Genomic DNA, 18,892 nt, shown 5'->3' with positions numbered 1-18,892 from the left:
TTATGAATCAATTAATATACTTCTTTCTAATTTTTAGAAAAAAAGTACAATATATAATGTATAATTTAAAACAATGTATTACAGTCATTCTTACACTTTTTAGATACATAAGTTAGAAAATTATTACAGATAATATAATTATAGATAGCTTCATATACAAAATTAATTTTGTAGTTTTAAAAATATATTTATAATATATTTGTAGTATGTTTTGTGTGTATATTAAATCACACATATAATTTTATTCATATAATGTATAGGTGCAAGAAAGTAAATATAATAAAGTTGGAATGTTTGAAGTTATAACATATGTGCTTGAAGTTGTTTGTGTTAGCACCTTTTCTTACTGTTTATATTCATTAAAAAAATATATATATTTTTTTTTATTTTAAATTTTCACACAAGGAAAGTTTAATATATATTATATATTTTATCATTCATATATAATTATACTTTCTCTAGATATTTTTATTCAAGATTTCTAGATATTATCTGAATACTTTGCTCCTTCATCTTGATATATGCATTATAGCGTATCTTTGTATGTGTAAATTTCCCTTCTTGGCTTATTTATGCTTCTTTTTTATTCATATCTATTTCCTAGTTGTGTAATAAAATTTGTTGGAGACTAATGAATTTTAATTGGGAAATGTTAACATGAAATTTACATATATTGAATCTATTTCTACAAATGTTTATCAACATCTTTAATCAGAAATTTGTTTTCACAATTTAAAAGTAAATATATTTGGTTTCACAAATTAAAAGTAAATATTTCAATGTTTTTAAATTTTCAATCAATAAGTTCCTTTCTCATATATACTTCCCGGCCTACTCTATATATTCCGTGGGAATTGCTCGCAACTTACCATATCGAAAAGTTTCAAAGCCACAGTAGTGGGATGAACAAGAGATCGATAAAAAAAAATGAAAAACAAATTATTAATTATTAATTATTTCACTAAAAATAAAGATACCAATTCATTTTCTAATCATGTGATGTTTATTGACACTACTAAAAATAAGCGACAAGCGTCAAATGAAAACCTAAGGGTGCATTCACACCTTGGCAGAAAAGCAGAAACCAATCAGAGCTTGTTCTGTCTGCTCCTTGTTTTTCTACCAATAGAGAGGGTCGAAGTCCTCGCTGACGCCATATGGCTTAAGTCCAGTTTACAATTAAACAAATTGACCAACCACAGTCGATTATTCAAGGATACTGAAAAAGAAAAGAGAGAGAAGAGGAAAGAGAGAGAAGGTGAGAAGAAAATTGAGATGGCGTTACTGAGCAACTTATTTATCTCGCGCATGCGCACTCCATTTTGGCCAACCTCAAATCAAAAGTGTCGCGCTACTGTATATACTGTGCCTCCGCGACGACGGGACAGACGGGAGCGTCGTTACGCGTCGAAGACGGAACACGCTCGGGAAGAGTGGAAAGGGGGTGAAAGGGGGACGGACCAATGTTGTAACGTACGTGCCAAAATGGAAGAGCCAAGCATTCACAGTATCGGCGATATAAATAGTGCGGAGACAACGAAAAGTAAGTGCGAAACTGTCAACATGAGATCATTCTCGATATCGTTCCTCGGACGGAAAATCGTCCTGTCTCGCTACGCGATCTCCTACGGTCGCTACGCGACGATAAGACCTGCGATGCCCTTATGTTGTTTTGAATTTATCCTGAGGACCGTTGCATATTTACGGTAAAAGTAGATACGTATTTGCCGAGGGAATTAAATCCTCGATAATTTCTCTTTTCTAATTCTTCTCTGCACGAACACCATCTTATTTCTCGAGGTTCAAGGTTCCTCTCGATTTTCGCGATCTTACCCAAACTCCACTCGCTACGCTACCTATTTAACGCGACGACATCCTTCGATCTATTTTTTTTTTGGACCACGCGTCAGAAACGCCAAAAAGCCAAAAAGAAAAAAAAAGAGAAATGTGTCCGTCTCAATTCTTCTCGTAAACTTGGTCTTGATATCTTCAAAACGGCATCAAAAACAAACGGTTTCTTTGCGGCAATATTCGTGGAAAACTCCCTGAAAATGACAATGTTTTCGCAGTAATTCATTCGTAATCGCTTGCAATGTTCGTTTATGACTATATTCGCTTTCCTTTTCTCTTTCCCCTTTTGTGTCTCTTTCTCTCTCTCTCTCTCTCGTGCTTTTCGCAAGTTAATTATCTTACGCCGAGCACGTGAATCGCGTGTATCAGATGTATACATATACATACATACGACTTCCCGTTGTCTATGATAGAGTTGATGAGAGATAGAGCCTACTTTGTGTATCAACGTTTAAATTTTACGTAGCAATATTTAAATGGAAAAATAATCTACTGACAAATCTTCCTATTAGAAAGAAAAATTTTAATCATCTCATAATTGTTATATAATTATTATTATTATTATACTATTATAATATCACACACATAGAAAATGAGATATATACATATACAATTAAATACATAATAATTATAATAAAATAATTGTGTAATATTGTGTGTGTGTGTGTATATATATATATATACACAATATTAATTATATATTTGTGAAGGAATCACACATTCAGTGCGTTTTATTCGAATATATTTATTATTTTTTTCTTTTTTATTTTTTGCAAATAATGTGGCTATATTTATATATGTGTATGTATACATACACACACACATTTTGATATACATATATGTTAACTAAGTTTTTTGTTTTGCGGGGGCGATAAAATAATTGAAAATAATAATCGAAACCAATTTAGGTAATGTCGAAAATTGTTTTTGGGATCAGGCATTTGGGACCAAAATCTTGAAATTTTCTTGTCACACAAAAATATTTAGTTGTTTATAATTTCAAATACATTTTTTTTTATATTAGAGCAATTTATTGTTCAAGTTTGTATCGACCTCAATCATTAGCATATGTTTGCTGTTTTATCAAATAATTTTTCATATTTTATGATTATCCAATATGTATATTTATGACAACAAAGAAATCTAATAATAACTAACTTTCTGTATCCAGTTTTAAAAAATTTTGCAATATTTATTGTACATATATTACTTTAGCTTAAAATAAATATTGGATCAATAAGATAAAAGATAAGATAAAATAAAAGAAGGCTTTTTGATAGATTACTTAAAATAATTTATCTCTCTCAATAAAAACAAAAAAAGTTTTAATTGAAGCCTAAATATAGGTTACTAGAATTTTATAATCAAAATCTGACAAAAACTGATTTATGTCTTGAAAATTTATTATCATCATTTGAAAATTTTGTTTACATAATATATGACTGATAAACCATTTTGAAACTTTTATATTTTTTTATATACTCTTTATATTTAAAAAAATGAAATTATAGAATATATGATAAGAATAAATCTTTTGTCCTATCAAAAATATACTCTATGATATAATTAAATATTGATACTACAATAATTGCATTAATTATAACATAATGATAAAAAAGAGATTAATAAGGAAATTTTTGTTTACCAGACTATATAATACCACGTAAGAAGAGAATATGTTTAGTTGGTGCAGCTTGCAATGATCCTGCACTTAATGCTGCTGCTCAGCAGTTTAAAGTCCCTGTACTTAAATCTGAAACTGGCACAGAATATATTGAAGATACCACCTACCATACTTACTTCGTACTCAAACAATTCGAAGGACCTGAATATTATACTTTATGCAAATCTCCTCATAGGTTAGTAAATAATAATATTGTATTTTTATGGTAGGATATTTATATGAGACATGTATCATATTTATAATTTTAATCTAGAAAGAGAAATTTCTGAAGTTATTTGTTTTTTCTTTCTTTTTTAGAATACTGGGATCTACAGCTTTGTTGCAACTGGCAGAGAAAAAAGAATCTTTGCCTAGTATTAAGAGACCATTGTTCACACAAGCTATGATAGGTAAAGTAGTGGTGTTTAGCGGCTTTCGAGCTAAGGAGGATGAACTGGTCAGTGAACCATTTATACAATTTTCATGATATTACTACTCTTGATTGATATATGTGTATCTTCTTATAATATAATATTTTTTAACAGCGCAAGTTAGCTAATATGGTTCTTCTGATGGGCGGTAGCATTCGAAAAGAGATGGGTACTAAAGTGACGCATCTTATTGCAAACCAATGCAGCGGAGAGAAGTATAGATACGCTGATATATTTGAGGTACCTATTATGTCAGCAGAATGGTTAACAGCATTATGGGATGCCAAAGACGATGTCTCTAGTTATGCAGACAGTGAGGAATTAGTAAGTATGCTTTCTAGAAAAAATAATTAAAAAAATAATTTCACAATATAACTTTATATATCAGTTCAATACTGTTTAAAAAATCATTATATTAAATTATTAATTACTATATAAAAAAACATATATTAAAAAATCATTGAATAAAAAATATATTTTTTTATAATATTAACTTATGTAGAGTAATATTTATAATTATTATTTCATACTTAAACAGAAGTCTACTATAATAATATATGATTTAATGTATGAAATAAAATTAAAATTATATTTTTGTCGTAAAATTTTTTTAAAAACGCATATGATTTTGACAGATAGCAACTTATAAATTGAAACCATTTTATGGAGCAAAAGTATGTTTCTTTGGTTTTCACGAAGAAGAAAAAAAACATATGTGTGAAATTTTGGAGCAACAAGGTGGTGAATCTACTGAAATTAATGATCCAAATTGTACTCATGTCGTAAGTTAATAATTTTAATAGTATTCCAAATTCTTTTACATATAAATATAAGTACTTGATTATATTATTACTTAATTAATATTTATTCACTATGCAATTCACTATAAACATACTCTAGGTGATAGATGTACCTGGCTCTTACTACAAGAAATCTAATGCAAAGTTATATCTTAAAAATTCATCCAATCATAATCCACTTTCCTTAATGTATCTTAAATCAATTTCCTCTTCTCTTTATAATCCTAATTTAAATACGATTTCTAATATAATGAAAACTAGTAATTGCGATAACAGTAACATATCAATCAACATTGATGATACAAATTCTATAAAAACTCAGGATAGTGGTTATTCCTCATCAAAGAATATTTCATCTATTGTACATACGCATGATGTAAAATACAATATATGGAACGATATTGTTTCTAGTAACATCAGTCAAGATTCTGCTATTAGTATGAGTGATCATTGTTCTGAACAAAATATTAAATCTGGCAATATATTTCATCTCTTTGAGTTAAATGATTCTGATGTAGACATAACGAAATCATCTAATTTATCTACATTTTCTATGTCGAATAAATGTTCCATTCCAGCAACATCAACAATGATAAGCAACAAAAACATTAAATTCAATATTTCTGAAGATTCTTTACTTAATGACGAACATTCTCTGTGTGAAAACGTGTCAAATCTTGCAGCAAATTCAAATGATTTAAAAATGTCTACATCTTATGAAAAGAATAATGAACACATAGTTTGTACATCACCAACAAATAATAATGCACTATCTTTAAAATATCATAAGAATATTCATTACATACGAAATAATACTTCAAAAGCTAAAATAACTCCCAAACGATATATAAAATGGAGAAAAACTAATTCTTGCACATTTGTTCATAAAATGACAACACATGAAAAATATAAATTTGTGAAAACAAACTCATACCCAAATATATTAAAATATGGCCAGGAACAATATAGCGATACATTTTTATATAATGCATTAGATGAGAGAAAGCATTTGTCTAAATCACACACATCAATTTTTTCGAAAATAAGTCATTTCAATTTCTGTCCAACATTTTTTGATAATGAACAAGACACTTTGGCTAATTCTCATTATTCTCCTCCTGAAAAAAACCTCTTTAAAAAAAAATATACATCCTTGTCCAAATCTCTTCCAATATCTACAAAGATTTCAAACACTAAACATAACTCAAGAAACACTTATAATTTTAATGGAAAAAGTTGCGGTGTACAATCTACATCACATGACATAAAAACAAAATGCACAGATTTCAAGACTCAGAAGGATAAAGCATTCGTGGTATTCAATTAAAATTTTTCTTTTTTTTTTGTATTTTGTTTGTTGAAGTAAGGTGTAATAGTCCTCTAATTTATTTTTTATTTTATTTTAATAACATATAACAATGTATTATATGTTATATAATACTATAGTTACATAGAATATTATAAGAAAAAATTTCAGGATTTAACATGTATTCATTAACCTGGGTAAAAATACTGATTAATATAAATTCAAATTCTCATCAAAGTTAGGAAAAAATGTTTAGTTTTGGTTATATAATTTTTATTTTCATTCATGTGGTTTGTGGGATATTTTGATTTGTTACTTAGAAATTATTTGTGTATATGAGATATTAATATTTGCAAATATAACAGAATATTTAAGGTATTTGAGGATGATAAACTGTGATGTTCAACCTCTCTTAAAAATTTGCTATTATACATTATAAATTAAGTCAGTGTTATGTGTTTAACTTTGTCCATTGTCCATTGTCCATTTCTGTAATGAGGGTTATAAGAATAATGTAAAAAGTAAAATATAAAATAAAATATTAAACTTGTTTTTTATTATAGGTAGTAGATGAAGCCAATGTAAATGTACTACCAAATCTGGCTTCAGTGTCAGCTTTCATAGTCAAAACTGGATGGTTTTGGGTATCTGTACAGAATGAGGCAGCAGCAGATGAGAAAGAATATTTATTTGAACATGTAAGTGCTGATGATAATATAATAATAATAATAATAATAGTAATAGTAATAACAATAATAATTTTTGTTCTAATAATCTTATTATTGTTGTTTAGTATCTAGAAGCAGCTTTATCGCCTACTGCATCTAATAGGAGAAACAGTCAACAGATAGTGGCATCAAATATAACATTATCAAAGCATCAGTGTTGGTTGGGTGGCCCATTAGCTAATATATTACAAAATGGAGCAGACTCACCAGCTAGTGTTAGTGGAAGTTTTCTCGACTGTACAGCGAGTCCAGATAAACAGTTGTTGGATGGTATATATTTGGATGATAATACTTTATACTTTAATATGTGTATAAGCTTCTCTTAATTAAATAATATCTTTTAATATAAAATGAAAAAAATTTAATATCAGATTGTTAAAAATGCTATTTAGAGAAAATATACTTGATATAAACTCTTTAAACTCTCATAAAGTAAACTATGTAAAAGAGAATTATATCGATTACTATTCGTTATTAATTATTAGGTATTCCAGAGGTAGAAACTGTCGATACAGAAAATTTACAAAATGTTAGAGAAAATTTATCAAAGCGTCATCAAGTATTTCTTGAATTAGTAGAGACTGAAGCCAATTATGTTGGTATTCTCAATACAATTATGATGGTAAATACTTGTTATGCATTAAATCATAGAAAAACAAATTAATTCATACTTTAGCTGTTTTTAACAATTTGTATTTATATATTTTACAGCTATTCAAATTACCATTGGAAAATCTTGTAGGGAAAAGTGGAAAAGAATTATTAAATAGCACAGAAGTAAAAATTATATTTGGTAATTTCCCACCCATTTATGACGTTCATAAACAGTTATTGGAAGCCCTACGTTGCAGTGCCACTAATTGGACAGAAGATATTAGTATTGGCAAAATATTTTTGAAATATGAACTAGATTTGGTTAAAGCATATCCTCCATATGTCAACTTCTTTGAAAACACAAAACAGATGTTGGAAGAATGCGATCAAAACAAACCACGATTTCATGCTTTTTTGAAAAATTGTCAGACAATACCAGAATGTGGTAGACAAAGCTTAAAAGAGCTGTTAATTAAACCAATACAAAGATTACCCAGTATTAATTTATTATTAAGCGGTAAAATTATTTTCAAATAATGATTTTTTAATTTTTTTATAATTTAAACAAAATTCCTTAGATATCATCAAAATGTTATTATTTTTTACAGATATTCTTAAACATACCGACAAAAGTAATCCAGACTATAGTGCTCTGGAAGCTTCCATTAATTGTATTAAGAAAGTTATGACATATATAAACGAAGATAAAAGGAAAACAGAACGCCAGTTAGCAATGTTTGATATTTTCAATGAAATTGATAATTGTCCGCCGCATTTAGTTTCTTCACATAGATCATTTATCAATAAGTGTGATGTAATGGAAGTTACAGAAGGTCTTAGTGGACGGGGCGATCATTTAGTACTGTTTCTATTTACTGATACTCTTGAAATATGTAAGAAAAGATCAAAGGCTTTTAATTCATTAAAAAGTCCTAACACTATAAATGGATTGCAATCGAGTAAATTAAATCAAGGAAAACTGTATAAGCATATCAAAATGTTATCACTCAGCACTATACGAAAAGTTGTAGACATACGAGAAACTGAAGGTAAAAATAAATATTTTATATATATATATATATATATATATATATATATATATATATATATATATATACATATAAGAGACACATATAAGAGATTATATACCTATTTATGATTTTTTTTAGGATATCACAAACTATTTGCACTCGTAGTACGTGGCACTCAGGAATTAAAGGAAAAATTCTTTTCGTTTATAATTACTGACGAAGAAATAAACAAAACAAATTATTTACAGATTTTATGTAGACAAATGGCTCTTGCTGTCCGTGTAGCTGATGCTGTACGTATATCATTTGTAACATATTTAATATAAGTGATATAAATCTAAGAATTATATAATATATAATATTATATATAATATAATCTTATATAATATATAATATAATAATATATATTATTATATTATATACATATATATATATATATATATATATATATATATATATAATCTTCGTTTGTTTAATCTATTTTTTGCTTTACTCAAAGGGTTTTCTTATTTTTTAGGATACATTACTTATTAGATATGATTCGCATCAACTCGAAGTCGGTACTGGTGATGTAGCATCAGGAACATTAAAAAAAACAATTAAGTAAGTATATCTATATTTTAATATACTATATAATGTATTTTAATATTATTTACAAGTAATGTTCCTTCTATTCTATATCTATATCTAATAAACATAAGTGATTTTGCAGCGCGCGGTTATTTTGCTGTAATGATAAAGATATTGAATCAACAAAGCTTGATATGTATACAAAAAGTTTATAAGTAACTTTAAAAAAAAAATAATATAATCTGTTTTCTCGACGGCACAATAGTCGCGCAAGCATATCAGACATACGTAATTGTATGTACACGAGTGGTGCACACGAGCGGTGAATCGTAGGTGCGATTCAGATTCTTAGAAGAAATTTACTATTCAAAATTAATCAGAATGAACAAACGTGTGTAAATAAAGACACTTAAAATATAAAATTAAAATGTTTTTTTTATGCATTGTTTTTTTATTATTTTTACATGTATAAAAAATGATCATTATGAAAAGAATATATGTGAAATATATCGTGTACTATTTTTTGTACATACTGTAATGGTTCATTCAATTTATATGTTTTGATGTTTATATGTTTTCGTTTAAATTTAAAAAAAATATTTATTTGAATATCTTAATTCTATTTAATTCTAATCCAAAATATATTTTATTTCAAATACAATATTCAATTATTGATTTTAAATAAGTAATAAAATAAATATGACAAATTTATATAATAAATAATATATTTTACATTATATTAGTAAATTATGTAATAATAATTTATTAAATATTCAAAATTCAACAAGAAAAAGTTATATAATTTATTATATAATATAATGTAATTTATTAATATAATCTGCATTACGATTTAATAGTATTTACTTTTGGAATTATGTTTAGTTTGAAGAAAAGTGTCAGAAGTTGTCTGCAAAAGTTATCTGGAAAGATATTTATTTAAAAAACATGGAATAAAAGAAAATAATTAAACAAGAGGACATTTACTTAAAACATAAAATCAATGTGGTGAAACAATCGCGTGAGAAAAAAATTCGCTCGTGTGTGCTAAAATTTACACCTGTAAATATCGAATTAGCAAATATTTATTTTGTATTATATATATAAAACTTTGTCTTTTATGAAAAAATGTTTGTTAGACATCATGAAAGGTGTGAGGACTGATATCTCTCTTTTTATCTCTCAATTTGTAATTAGATGATTTATTAGATTACATAAGTAGAAAAGAGTTTTGTATCTATAATCTATAAATAAATCTATAAATATCATATTTATATCTATAAATATCATATTTATAGATTTTGTATCTATAAATATCTATAAAATATTAGTTTGTTCAAATATAAATTTTTAAATCTTTTGTTTAAGGAATATTTTGAATGAAAAGATGATTATGACAAGTTATTGCATTTATTTTTATTTAATATAGTAAATAAAAACTCAACACCTGAACAGCTTGAAATCAAGTAAGCAACAAGTAGTGTAGTAAATCATTCGCAATTCTTTTCATCATTCATTACAGTTTTTTTGGTTGAAATAGATTTAATTTGTAATTACAAATTTTTATTATAATTAAGAAATTTGAGCTAACATTATAAGTGCAATTTATTGATTGGGAAATTTAAAGTTATTAATATAAATTATATCATATTAATAAATTGTATAACTTTTTCTTGTTAAATTTTGAATATATATTACAAAACTTAACAAGAAAAAATTATGTTATATAATTTGTTAATATGATGTAATATTTATATTATATTTATTTTATATTTGGACAATTTTAATATTATATAAATGATAATGGCGTATATATTTCTACCGAGGTCGAAAGATTACTGTACATATTCTCTACTATATTGCATGATATAAAAAAATAATGGGACAACCCCCGTTTGGTTGCAGGAGCCTATTTCATAATTTTTACCTGGAGTATATGGACCCGTATGTGTTCCTACTCAATAGCATGTGTGAAACCACGTTACATGTCCCACTACCGTCAGTTTTCGCACCAGGCTGATTATATTTTTTTACTTGCTTTTTATCCTTTTACCCTCTATTCAATGGCATAACTATTAAAGACGAAGAAACGATATTTAAAGCTCTTAGTTCCCTGCAGCTATATTAATAAATGACATGTGACATCAGAAGATCCATATCTTTTTTACTAATTTATATTATCGAACGCGAGTGATACAAAAAAAATTAATTTATTTCAATATATAATACAAGAAAAAATGTACAATATCTTACTTTTGATGTCATAATTCAATACGACTGCATGAGGGATTAAGCGCTTTTAAAAGCTCGTAATATTAACAAATTTAAAGAGAATTTAAGAAGTAAAGTTTGAATATATAAAAGTTACAAAATGTACGTATTCTTATTTTTGATTTTGCAAATGAAAATATTAACAAATTAAAAGAGAATTTAAAAAGTAAAGTTTGAATATATAAAAGTTTCAAAATGTACATATTTTTATTTTTGATTTTGCAAATGAAAAGGATCGGTTTTTTATTATTTTGTAAAGATTTCTAGTTACGCCTTTGAAAACCTTTGCTCTTAAAATTGTTTTGTGCTGTGAATAGATATAATTATTTAGTAATAATTTTAGCTAGTTTTAATCAATTCAAGCGTAATATAATATTGTAAACTTTTTATTTATTAAAAGCCTTCTATTATATTTCTTTCTTTAGTAACTAAATAAGAACTAAGTTGGGAAAAAATATGTATAATAATATTCATATTATATACATAATTTATTATACATATGCAATTCCTCAATTTATATTATTCTAATTTCTCATAATGGACATAAATAATGATTTAATTTGTAAGTTGATTGATTAATTTTATTTTTTGCTTATAACATACCACGTACAAGAAGGTTTTATTTTATTATAAAGTAGAGGGGGGAAAGAATATATGTGTGTATATATACAGGGTGAGTCAAAAGTATGTTTTAAAAATTTGTGAGCGTGTTCCTGGATAAAAAGGAAGAACAAATGTTCATATGAACAAATGTTCATATGAACATATGGTCGCAAATGCTTTGTTGTTGAGATAATGGACAATAAATCAGCAGTATCAAATAATGCTTTATTTGAACGTTTACAATTTTGTTATTGTTGTTTGTTTTTTTTCGTTCAAATAAAGCATTATTTGATACTGCTGATTTATGTCCATTATCTCGACAACAAAGCATTTGCGACCATATGTTCATATGAACATTTGTTCTTCCTTTTTATCCAGGAACACGCTCACAAATTTTTAAAACATACTTTTATATATATATATATATATATATATATAATTTTCTTTATTAATAAATATGTTATTTCTTTTAATGTGCAGCCATGGTGCAGTTTTCGTTATCTCTAATTACCGCATGGATGATTAGATGTGTTTCATTATATTGTTATAAAATTTTGCATGTATATTTCATATTCTCTATATCACAGTAGGTGATATTCTAACTGCTCGAGCTGGTTTTCTGGATATTATAATACGTTTTTTGTAAATTTGCACAGGTTGCATAGGTTCTTCTCTGTCCATTTATAAAATTTTTTTCCCTCCTAAAAAATAATTATGACTACATATGTTATTTTAATTAAAAAATAATAATTTTTTATACACACACGCACATATAAAATTACTAATTCGAAAGGAGGAAAGAAAATTTTTTAATGTTACAAACACACTTTTAGATGTAATATAGATACATTAAAAACTTTTCAAAGCGTATTTTCCTTCAGGTTTGCATCTCGTACAAGAGCGCGAGTCGGCCGAGCGTTTAGTTTCAATAAAACACCAAGCAAATTAAATAGAGCGATGTCCACAATTATGTCGCCATTTGGATCAACACAGAGTCTTCCTCCGACAAGCCAACAAATAGCTCAGATGCGGCTAGGTAGCTGCAACAATATCAGCGTTAGTTGATAATTTTTTGGCATGTATTTTTTTCCTTGTGCTTATTTCTTTTTTTTCTTTTTCTGCTTGCTTATCTTTCTTTTATAATGGAAAGTTCTAATTTTTTTCACCAATTATTTTTTTATACTAACGTATTTTACATATTAAGCAAGCTGTGAAAAAAGTTAAATTTAGTTTATATGTATATAATCTATTCTACAATGTCTTTTCTTCTATATGTATATTTACTTCTTACTAGTAAATTAACTCCGCTTAAACTTTTGTTAAAATTTGGAAAAATTAACTTTCTTTATAAAATTATATTTTCATTTAGATACTTTAAATTTTTATGTTATTTGCATAATATTTTTATACTGTCATGCAATTATTACATATTGATTTATATATCAAATATTACAATTTTCTACATATTAATTTCATTTTTCATTTATTCTATTAGGATGATATTTTATATATCATTTGTAAGCTATATTGAAATTTTTTATTTTGTACTACTTATATGACTATCTTATGCTACTTTTTTTTCATTTCCAATACCTATATGCAATATATTTATTTTTATTATTACATTATTTTCATGTAAAAGAAAAACTATATTAATAATTTTAATAAACTTTCATGCTCTAACTCAAAATCAATGGATGAACTATAATAGGAATCATGTAAGTACATTGTAAAATGAATATATTGGAGAAAGAACAAAATCAGTTTTATATATTTATTTCTTAGTAAATAATTGAAAATTATTTTGTTTATTAATTTCCAAATATTTATTTTTCTTTTTATTTATGATTAAAAAATTATTATCAAGAGTAAAATATTTATTTAATTTCGCAAGAGATTAATAAAATATAAAGGAAAAAACTCATTAAAATTATATTTATATTTTTATTAAAAAAATAAAAACGAAAAAACATACGTCATTAATAAATATATTGCAATTATATTCTAATATGGGACCGGTTTTTATTTTTTCTTTTTTTTTTCATCTACAACAATATTTCTATTTCAGTTTAAAAGAAATGGAAGACTGAATAAATGAAGAAATTAAACTTTAAGTTTTATATCTTTTCAGGAGTTGGATAATGGTGGTTCAAGTTCTCCAAATAAAGATGATGTTCTAGTAGCACCAATGTCGGATCAACCGACTCGAAAAGCTCTCAGTATGGCTTCACTGCGAAGGTTGTAATTAGTATGCATAAGAAATCGTACTTTCTTTTGCTACAAAATACATTTCTAGTATTCTAAATAAAGAGACGTGCATTTTTAACAAACCACTGTGGTATGTTAAACCAATATAGATCGTCGTATTGATACTATACAACTAACAAAAAGAGCCTGAAAACCGTAATATTTATATACATACAGTGTTCTGTTCAAAATAATTATAATTATTTAATTTTTACAGCAAAGTTTAGTACGATTTCCTGAATAATGCTTTATCCCCGAATACATCATATGAAAATGATATTACTGTTATTAGTGCCAATAATGCCTAGTTATTATTGTTATATTACTATAATTAATATCTTTATTTATTTTATGTATTATTTTGTAATTATTGTATATGCTCCTTTTCTTCTGCACTTACTTGCCGATAAGATAACGGACTATCACCTTTTATATAAATATAGTTCGCTTTTTACCGAGCCAGTTTAATTATTCTAAGAGATATATCGTCAAATTACACTGATTCGGGGATATTTATTTACGAATTTCCCAACAAATTTTATTATTCTAATGACAAACAGAGTCAAACTTATCAATAGACTGCAGATATGTGCAACAATTTCATAATAAAAATATCAATAGTTCATAAAAAATAGCATTAAATAATCATCTCGTTAATGAACATATCTCGTTGTACTCACGCAGTTTTGATGCAAAAAATTTGAAAGTATTTCGTTTAATAATGGATTAGACAAATATGCTAACATTTAATCACAGCATAAAATGAAACATTTCGTATCTAACTAATAAAAATAATAATACTTGTTTCTCTTTTATGTATTTCAGGCATTAGAAAATCTTGTGCAATTTCAATATTTCACTCATTTTTTAATTTCCGTTTTTCTATTTATTAGAATTTGTTCAGCGGGAGTTATACAAAGGAGATCTGATCATTGAACTATAAAAATTTAATGCGCGGTTTCATTTTACATCTATTGTTTATCAACGCGAATATTCGATAATGTAGGCTTTTTTTTAATTTCTAAATCTTATATCTAGAAACTTCTAAATCTTATCTAGATTTTTCAAAGAAAATTAAATTTAAAAAATGTACAAGATGTACTTATAAGATATTCAAAAGTTCGAAATGAAAAAAAAAACATTACTCTAAGTAATCCAATATTCTCCATTCTAATGTGCCAATATAGTCAGGTATACCTAATAATAAAAATGTATATCGCCTACTGTTATGAATTTAGTAGGCTTGCTCAGGATAATATTGTATTCAATATGACTTATACGATTTAAATTTTTGGAATTTACAAAAATGATTTATATAAAATCTTATCGTTCTCTAAGAGAACAGTGAAAACTTAAAATTCGATAATTTGATAACACTTAAAAATGAGAATAGATTTCATATGAAATTCATATTATCTCTTAAATATTTGTATAGTTTTATACCTTTATACGAGTCTGCACGATTCATACTTCATATTAAAGAAACAAACAATTGCCAATGTTAAAAATATTGAAATTAAGGATTTAAACGAAATAAATGGTTTTTTTTTCGAATAGTTAATTACATAATAATATGATATAATAACATGATATGAAAAAGATAATATAAATTAATTATAAAATTAATAACATTTTTTAAATAAACAATCTACATGTGCTTCAGTTCGCTGTATACTCTAAATAATCATTTACTTTCATTATAAGTCAACCATTTGGATATAAACTTTTTCTATTCTTTTATTCATCAAAATTTTGCATAAATTCTTATATAATTTATACACATATTAGACTTTGTGCTGCCGATAATATGCTTTCTTCACAGCTTTAATTCATTTTGATGCTCTGCTTGTGACATTTATCTAATTGTACATGCTAACTTTAAAAATGTTATTAATTATCGATTCAGTCATTCAAATAATTAGAAAATATTGCAAATAAAATTGTTACTTATATATGAAGGATAATTATGATATGTAATAGATATATCATAGCCAAAATTATCACGATTGATAAGTTCCTTTTTAATACAAATTGAATATATGATAAATTCAAAGATTACAAACGTACATTACTGTAATCCTCACAGCTTTCACAGTATTGTAAACGAATATTTCATTTCTGAAATGTTTTTTTTTCGTATTTTTTCGTTATAAATCGATTTTGTGCAACAAAAATTATTACCATTGCAAAGCTAGCGTTAATATTACAACCTTTTGCTATCATATAATTTTGTTCGTAAACTTTCATACAAATAATGTATGCATAAGATCTATTGTTTTACGAATTCATATACACATATTCGCTATTATGTTGTAATATTCTTGAATGTCTTTATTTTGCTTTGGTTGTATATTCTTATGTTCCTTTCATACTTTAGCATTTTTTTGATAGTCCGTTATTCGAAGACCAACTAAAGTTTATTTTTGAGCCGTTAGCACAAAATTGAAAAAAGATATAAATATTTAGTTTAGCTATAGAATAATTGACTATTATAAGTGCACTTATTGTTAGCGGAATATCTTACAGGCATAAAATGTGATTTCTATTTTTCTGCAATCTCTTGTTTTTATTCAATCAATATATTTTGTCTTTTATGTCTCCTTTATTTCCTTAAAATGATGACACAGCTTTTCTAAATTAATTCAATAAATCTCTAAGGAAATGTAATATTTTATAGCTGACAGTTAATATTTTATAAGCCTTATCATAAGTATAATAAAAAATCGTACAATATAATATCTTAATGTTTCTGAACTAATATATATTGATTGATTAAAGAAGAGTATAAAAGAATGCAGAAAAAAACATGAAAGGATTTCGGTGATGTTGCTCTTATAAGAGTTTATACAAACATCAATACAATTTTCGACAACCGACTATGTTCTCCTCTCATGATAAATATGATTAGTGCCTTGATTATGATAAAGTACGAATAAAAAATTTGTATTACATAATAAAATGTACTTTGCATATATATGCATGATTTAAAAGAGATAAATTGGTTACTTATTTTTCTCTTGATTTATCAAGAACTTTGATGAGATACTTTATAGCCTCATAATATACGATTTGTGTTAAATATTATTAAGATTTGACTGCACTGACTGCTACATTTTATTTCAAACCAGTGACAATGGTACTTTATCTTCTTTTGTATCGTAAACAACAAAAAGTGCTTTTGCAAATGCCATTCACACATATTCGAAATTATCTATTTATAATATTATTATTATTATAAGCTATTATATATAAAAACGAAATAGTAATATGAATCGTGAGAAATAATAGAGAACGAGAAAGAAAGAGAATTTTTACATATTCATTTCCGTGTAATAATTTGGCATTAAATTTTGCTTTAAGTATTTACACAATTACTGTAATTTTTCAAAATGAGAATATGATTTATATTACTGTTTCGTCGACTCGAATTATCCTATAAAAATTCGGACGTTAATCTCGAGTCAACTTCGTGAATCAGAAAATTTTGAGTGTTTATTTGGACACTTGTTTTCTTGTGCGTAGATTTATTTCTTACTTAAAAAAAATATTAATTGGCAGGCCAATCGCATCAGAACATATTGATTATCGCGCTTCACGTATGATTGTAATTAATTCCCAAATTTTACTTTTTTTTTTTGAAAAAATATTTGACGAAAGTGTGAAGTATGAGAGAGAAAAGAGAGAATGAATCGTATAGTGATAAACGAAACAAGTGTCCTTGAATTAAATGCATTGTAAATAATATGATTAAGTACCTCAGAAATATTAATGTATTGTACTAATGTAGAAAACACATTTTTTTACTATACATGTAAGATTATCGTATTATCGTCGTATAGTTCTCGCGCAGTTATTTATATGGTATTATAATTCAATGTAAAAATTTATCCTTTATTATGCAAACCTAAGATATGTTGTTTATTCGTAGTGAATCCTTGTTCCTTCATTTATCTAGCTTAATTTTCCGAATTCTTTTAGATACATAGGTAGTAGTAATTAATATCTGAGTAGTAGTAATTAATATCTTTCTCTGTCGTTGTATTAGAAGTTTAATTTCAAAAAACGTTAATTTTATTAACTGCAAAAATATATTTCCATCGTGAGATGCGCAATTTTTTTCTATGATCAATAGTGGTCGTTTTTCTATAATTGATAATGGTCCATCTTTATGCAATAAATTAGGAAAATCAATTAGAATGTAGATTTAAAACAATTTTAACCACTTAAGAACAATATTATCTTAATATCATTTAAAAAGATAAAATTCACCAGTTTTTACAATAAAGATTGTATATGAATATTTAAAGTATATTAATTTGCTTGTCGCAATATAGGATATTTTCACACAAAAAAATATTTCGACAAAAAAAAACTGTTCTTTGTTCGCATCTCCTTTTCTTACATTTTTAAACGCGAACGTTTGCCAGAAACGCATGCACGACTTACATGCCGGAAATAGACGCCGAATAGACTCTACTCTGTGCCAAGAAAGACATGTATTCTACTTTTAAAAATTACGAAATTGACTATGCATGAGATTTTTAAGTGTGCTCTTATATATAAGATCATTGGAAAAATAATTTTTTTCTTGTAATTACAAATTAATTAACAGATTTCCTTCTCTGCATTCTATAACGAAAAATGTTTAAAATTGCTCATGTTGCATAAATATTAACGCGCAATATTATCGCACTATATAATAATTATTTATTAGCATTGCATTATTAATGTTTCTATTGTACTTTTATTAACTAGCTATTTGAATTACAGTATCATGTAAGTAATATTCATGAATCGTCA

At 26.0% G+C, this 18,892-nt stretch overlaps 1 protein-coding gene across 8 annotated transcripts; it reads left to right on the top strand.

Annotated features, from left to right (window-relative positions):
* Positions 1–1,350: 1,350 nt before the first annotated feature.
* Pbl (epithelial cell transforming 2 pebble) lies at positions 1,351–18,000 on the top strand. 8 transcript variants are annotated; one of them, XM_083108154.1, is made up of 16 exons: positions 1,351–1,543; positions 3,500–3,710; positions 3,833–3,971; positions 4,060–4,269; positions 4,581–4,727; positions 4,846–6,060; positions 6,615–6,749; positions 6,845–7,049; positions 7,265–7,401; positions 7,491–7,890; positions 7,982–8,422; positions 8,543–8,697; positions 8,922–9,007; positions 10,877–10,915; positions 12,727–12,901; positions 13,977–18,000. In XM_083108154.1, the coding sequence occupies exons 1-16, from the start codon at positions 1,486–1,488 to the stop codon at positions 14,088–14,090; spliced, it is 3,867 nt and encodes a 1,288-aa protein (XP_082964280.1). In that variant the 5' UTR covers positions 1,351–1,485; the 3' UTR covers positions 14,091–18,000. The 8 variants fall into 8 exon arrangements, with proteins under 8 accessions (XP_082964280.1, XP_082964279.1, XP_082964282.1 ...); XM_083108153.1 differs by having other exon boundaries at positions 10,877–10,969; XM_083108156.1 differs by having other exon boundaries at positions 10,877–10,969; positions 12,727–12,920; positions 13,977–14,083.
* The last annotated feature ends 892 nt before the right edge of the window (positions 18,001–18,892 follow it).

The sequence above is a fragment of the Camponotus vicinus genome, unplaced genomic scaffold (genome assembly GCF_025532165.1).
Source record: "Camponotus vicinus isolate PSW18456_S1 unplaced genomic scaffold, iyCamVici1.0 SCAF_9, whole genome shotgun sequence".
NCBI lineage: Eukaryota > Metazoa > Arthropoda > Insecta > Hymenoptera > Formicidae > Camponotus > Camponotus vicinus.
This window is presented reverse-complemented; position numbering and strand designations above follow the sequence as displayed.

Excerpts from the sequence above, each read along its gene's own strand:
- Pbl (XM_083108153.1), top strand. The coding sequence starts at position 1,486 with ATGGAAGAGCCAAGCATTCACAGTATCGGCGATATAAATAGTGCGGAG. Across the intron at positions 6,750-6,844 it reads AAGAATATTTATTTGAACAT|TATCTAGAAGCAGCTTTATC; the intron begins GTAAGTGCTGAT and ends ATTGTTGTTTAG. Across the intron at positions 8,423-8,542 it reads AGACATACGAGAAACTGAAG|GATATCACAAACTATTTGCA; the intron begins GTAAAAATAAAT and ends GATTTTTTTTAG.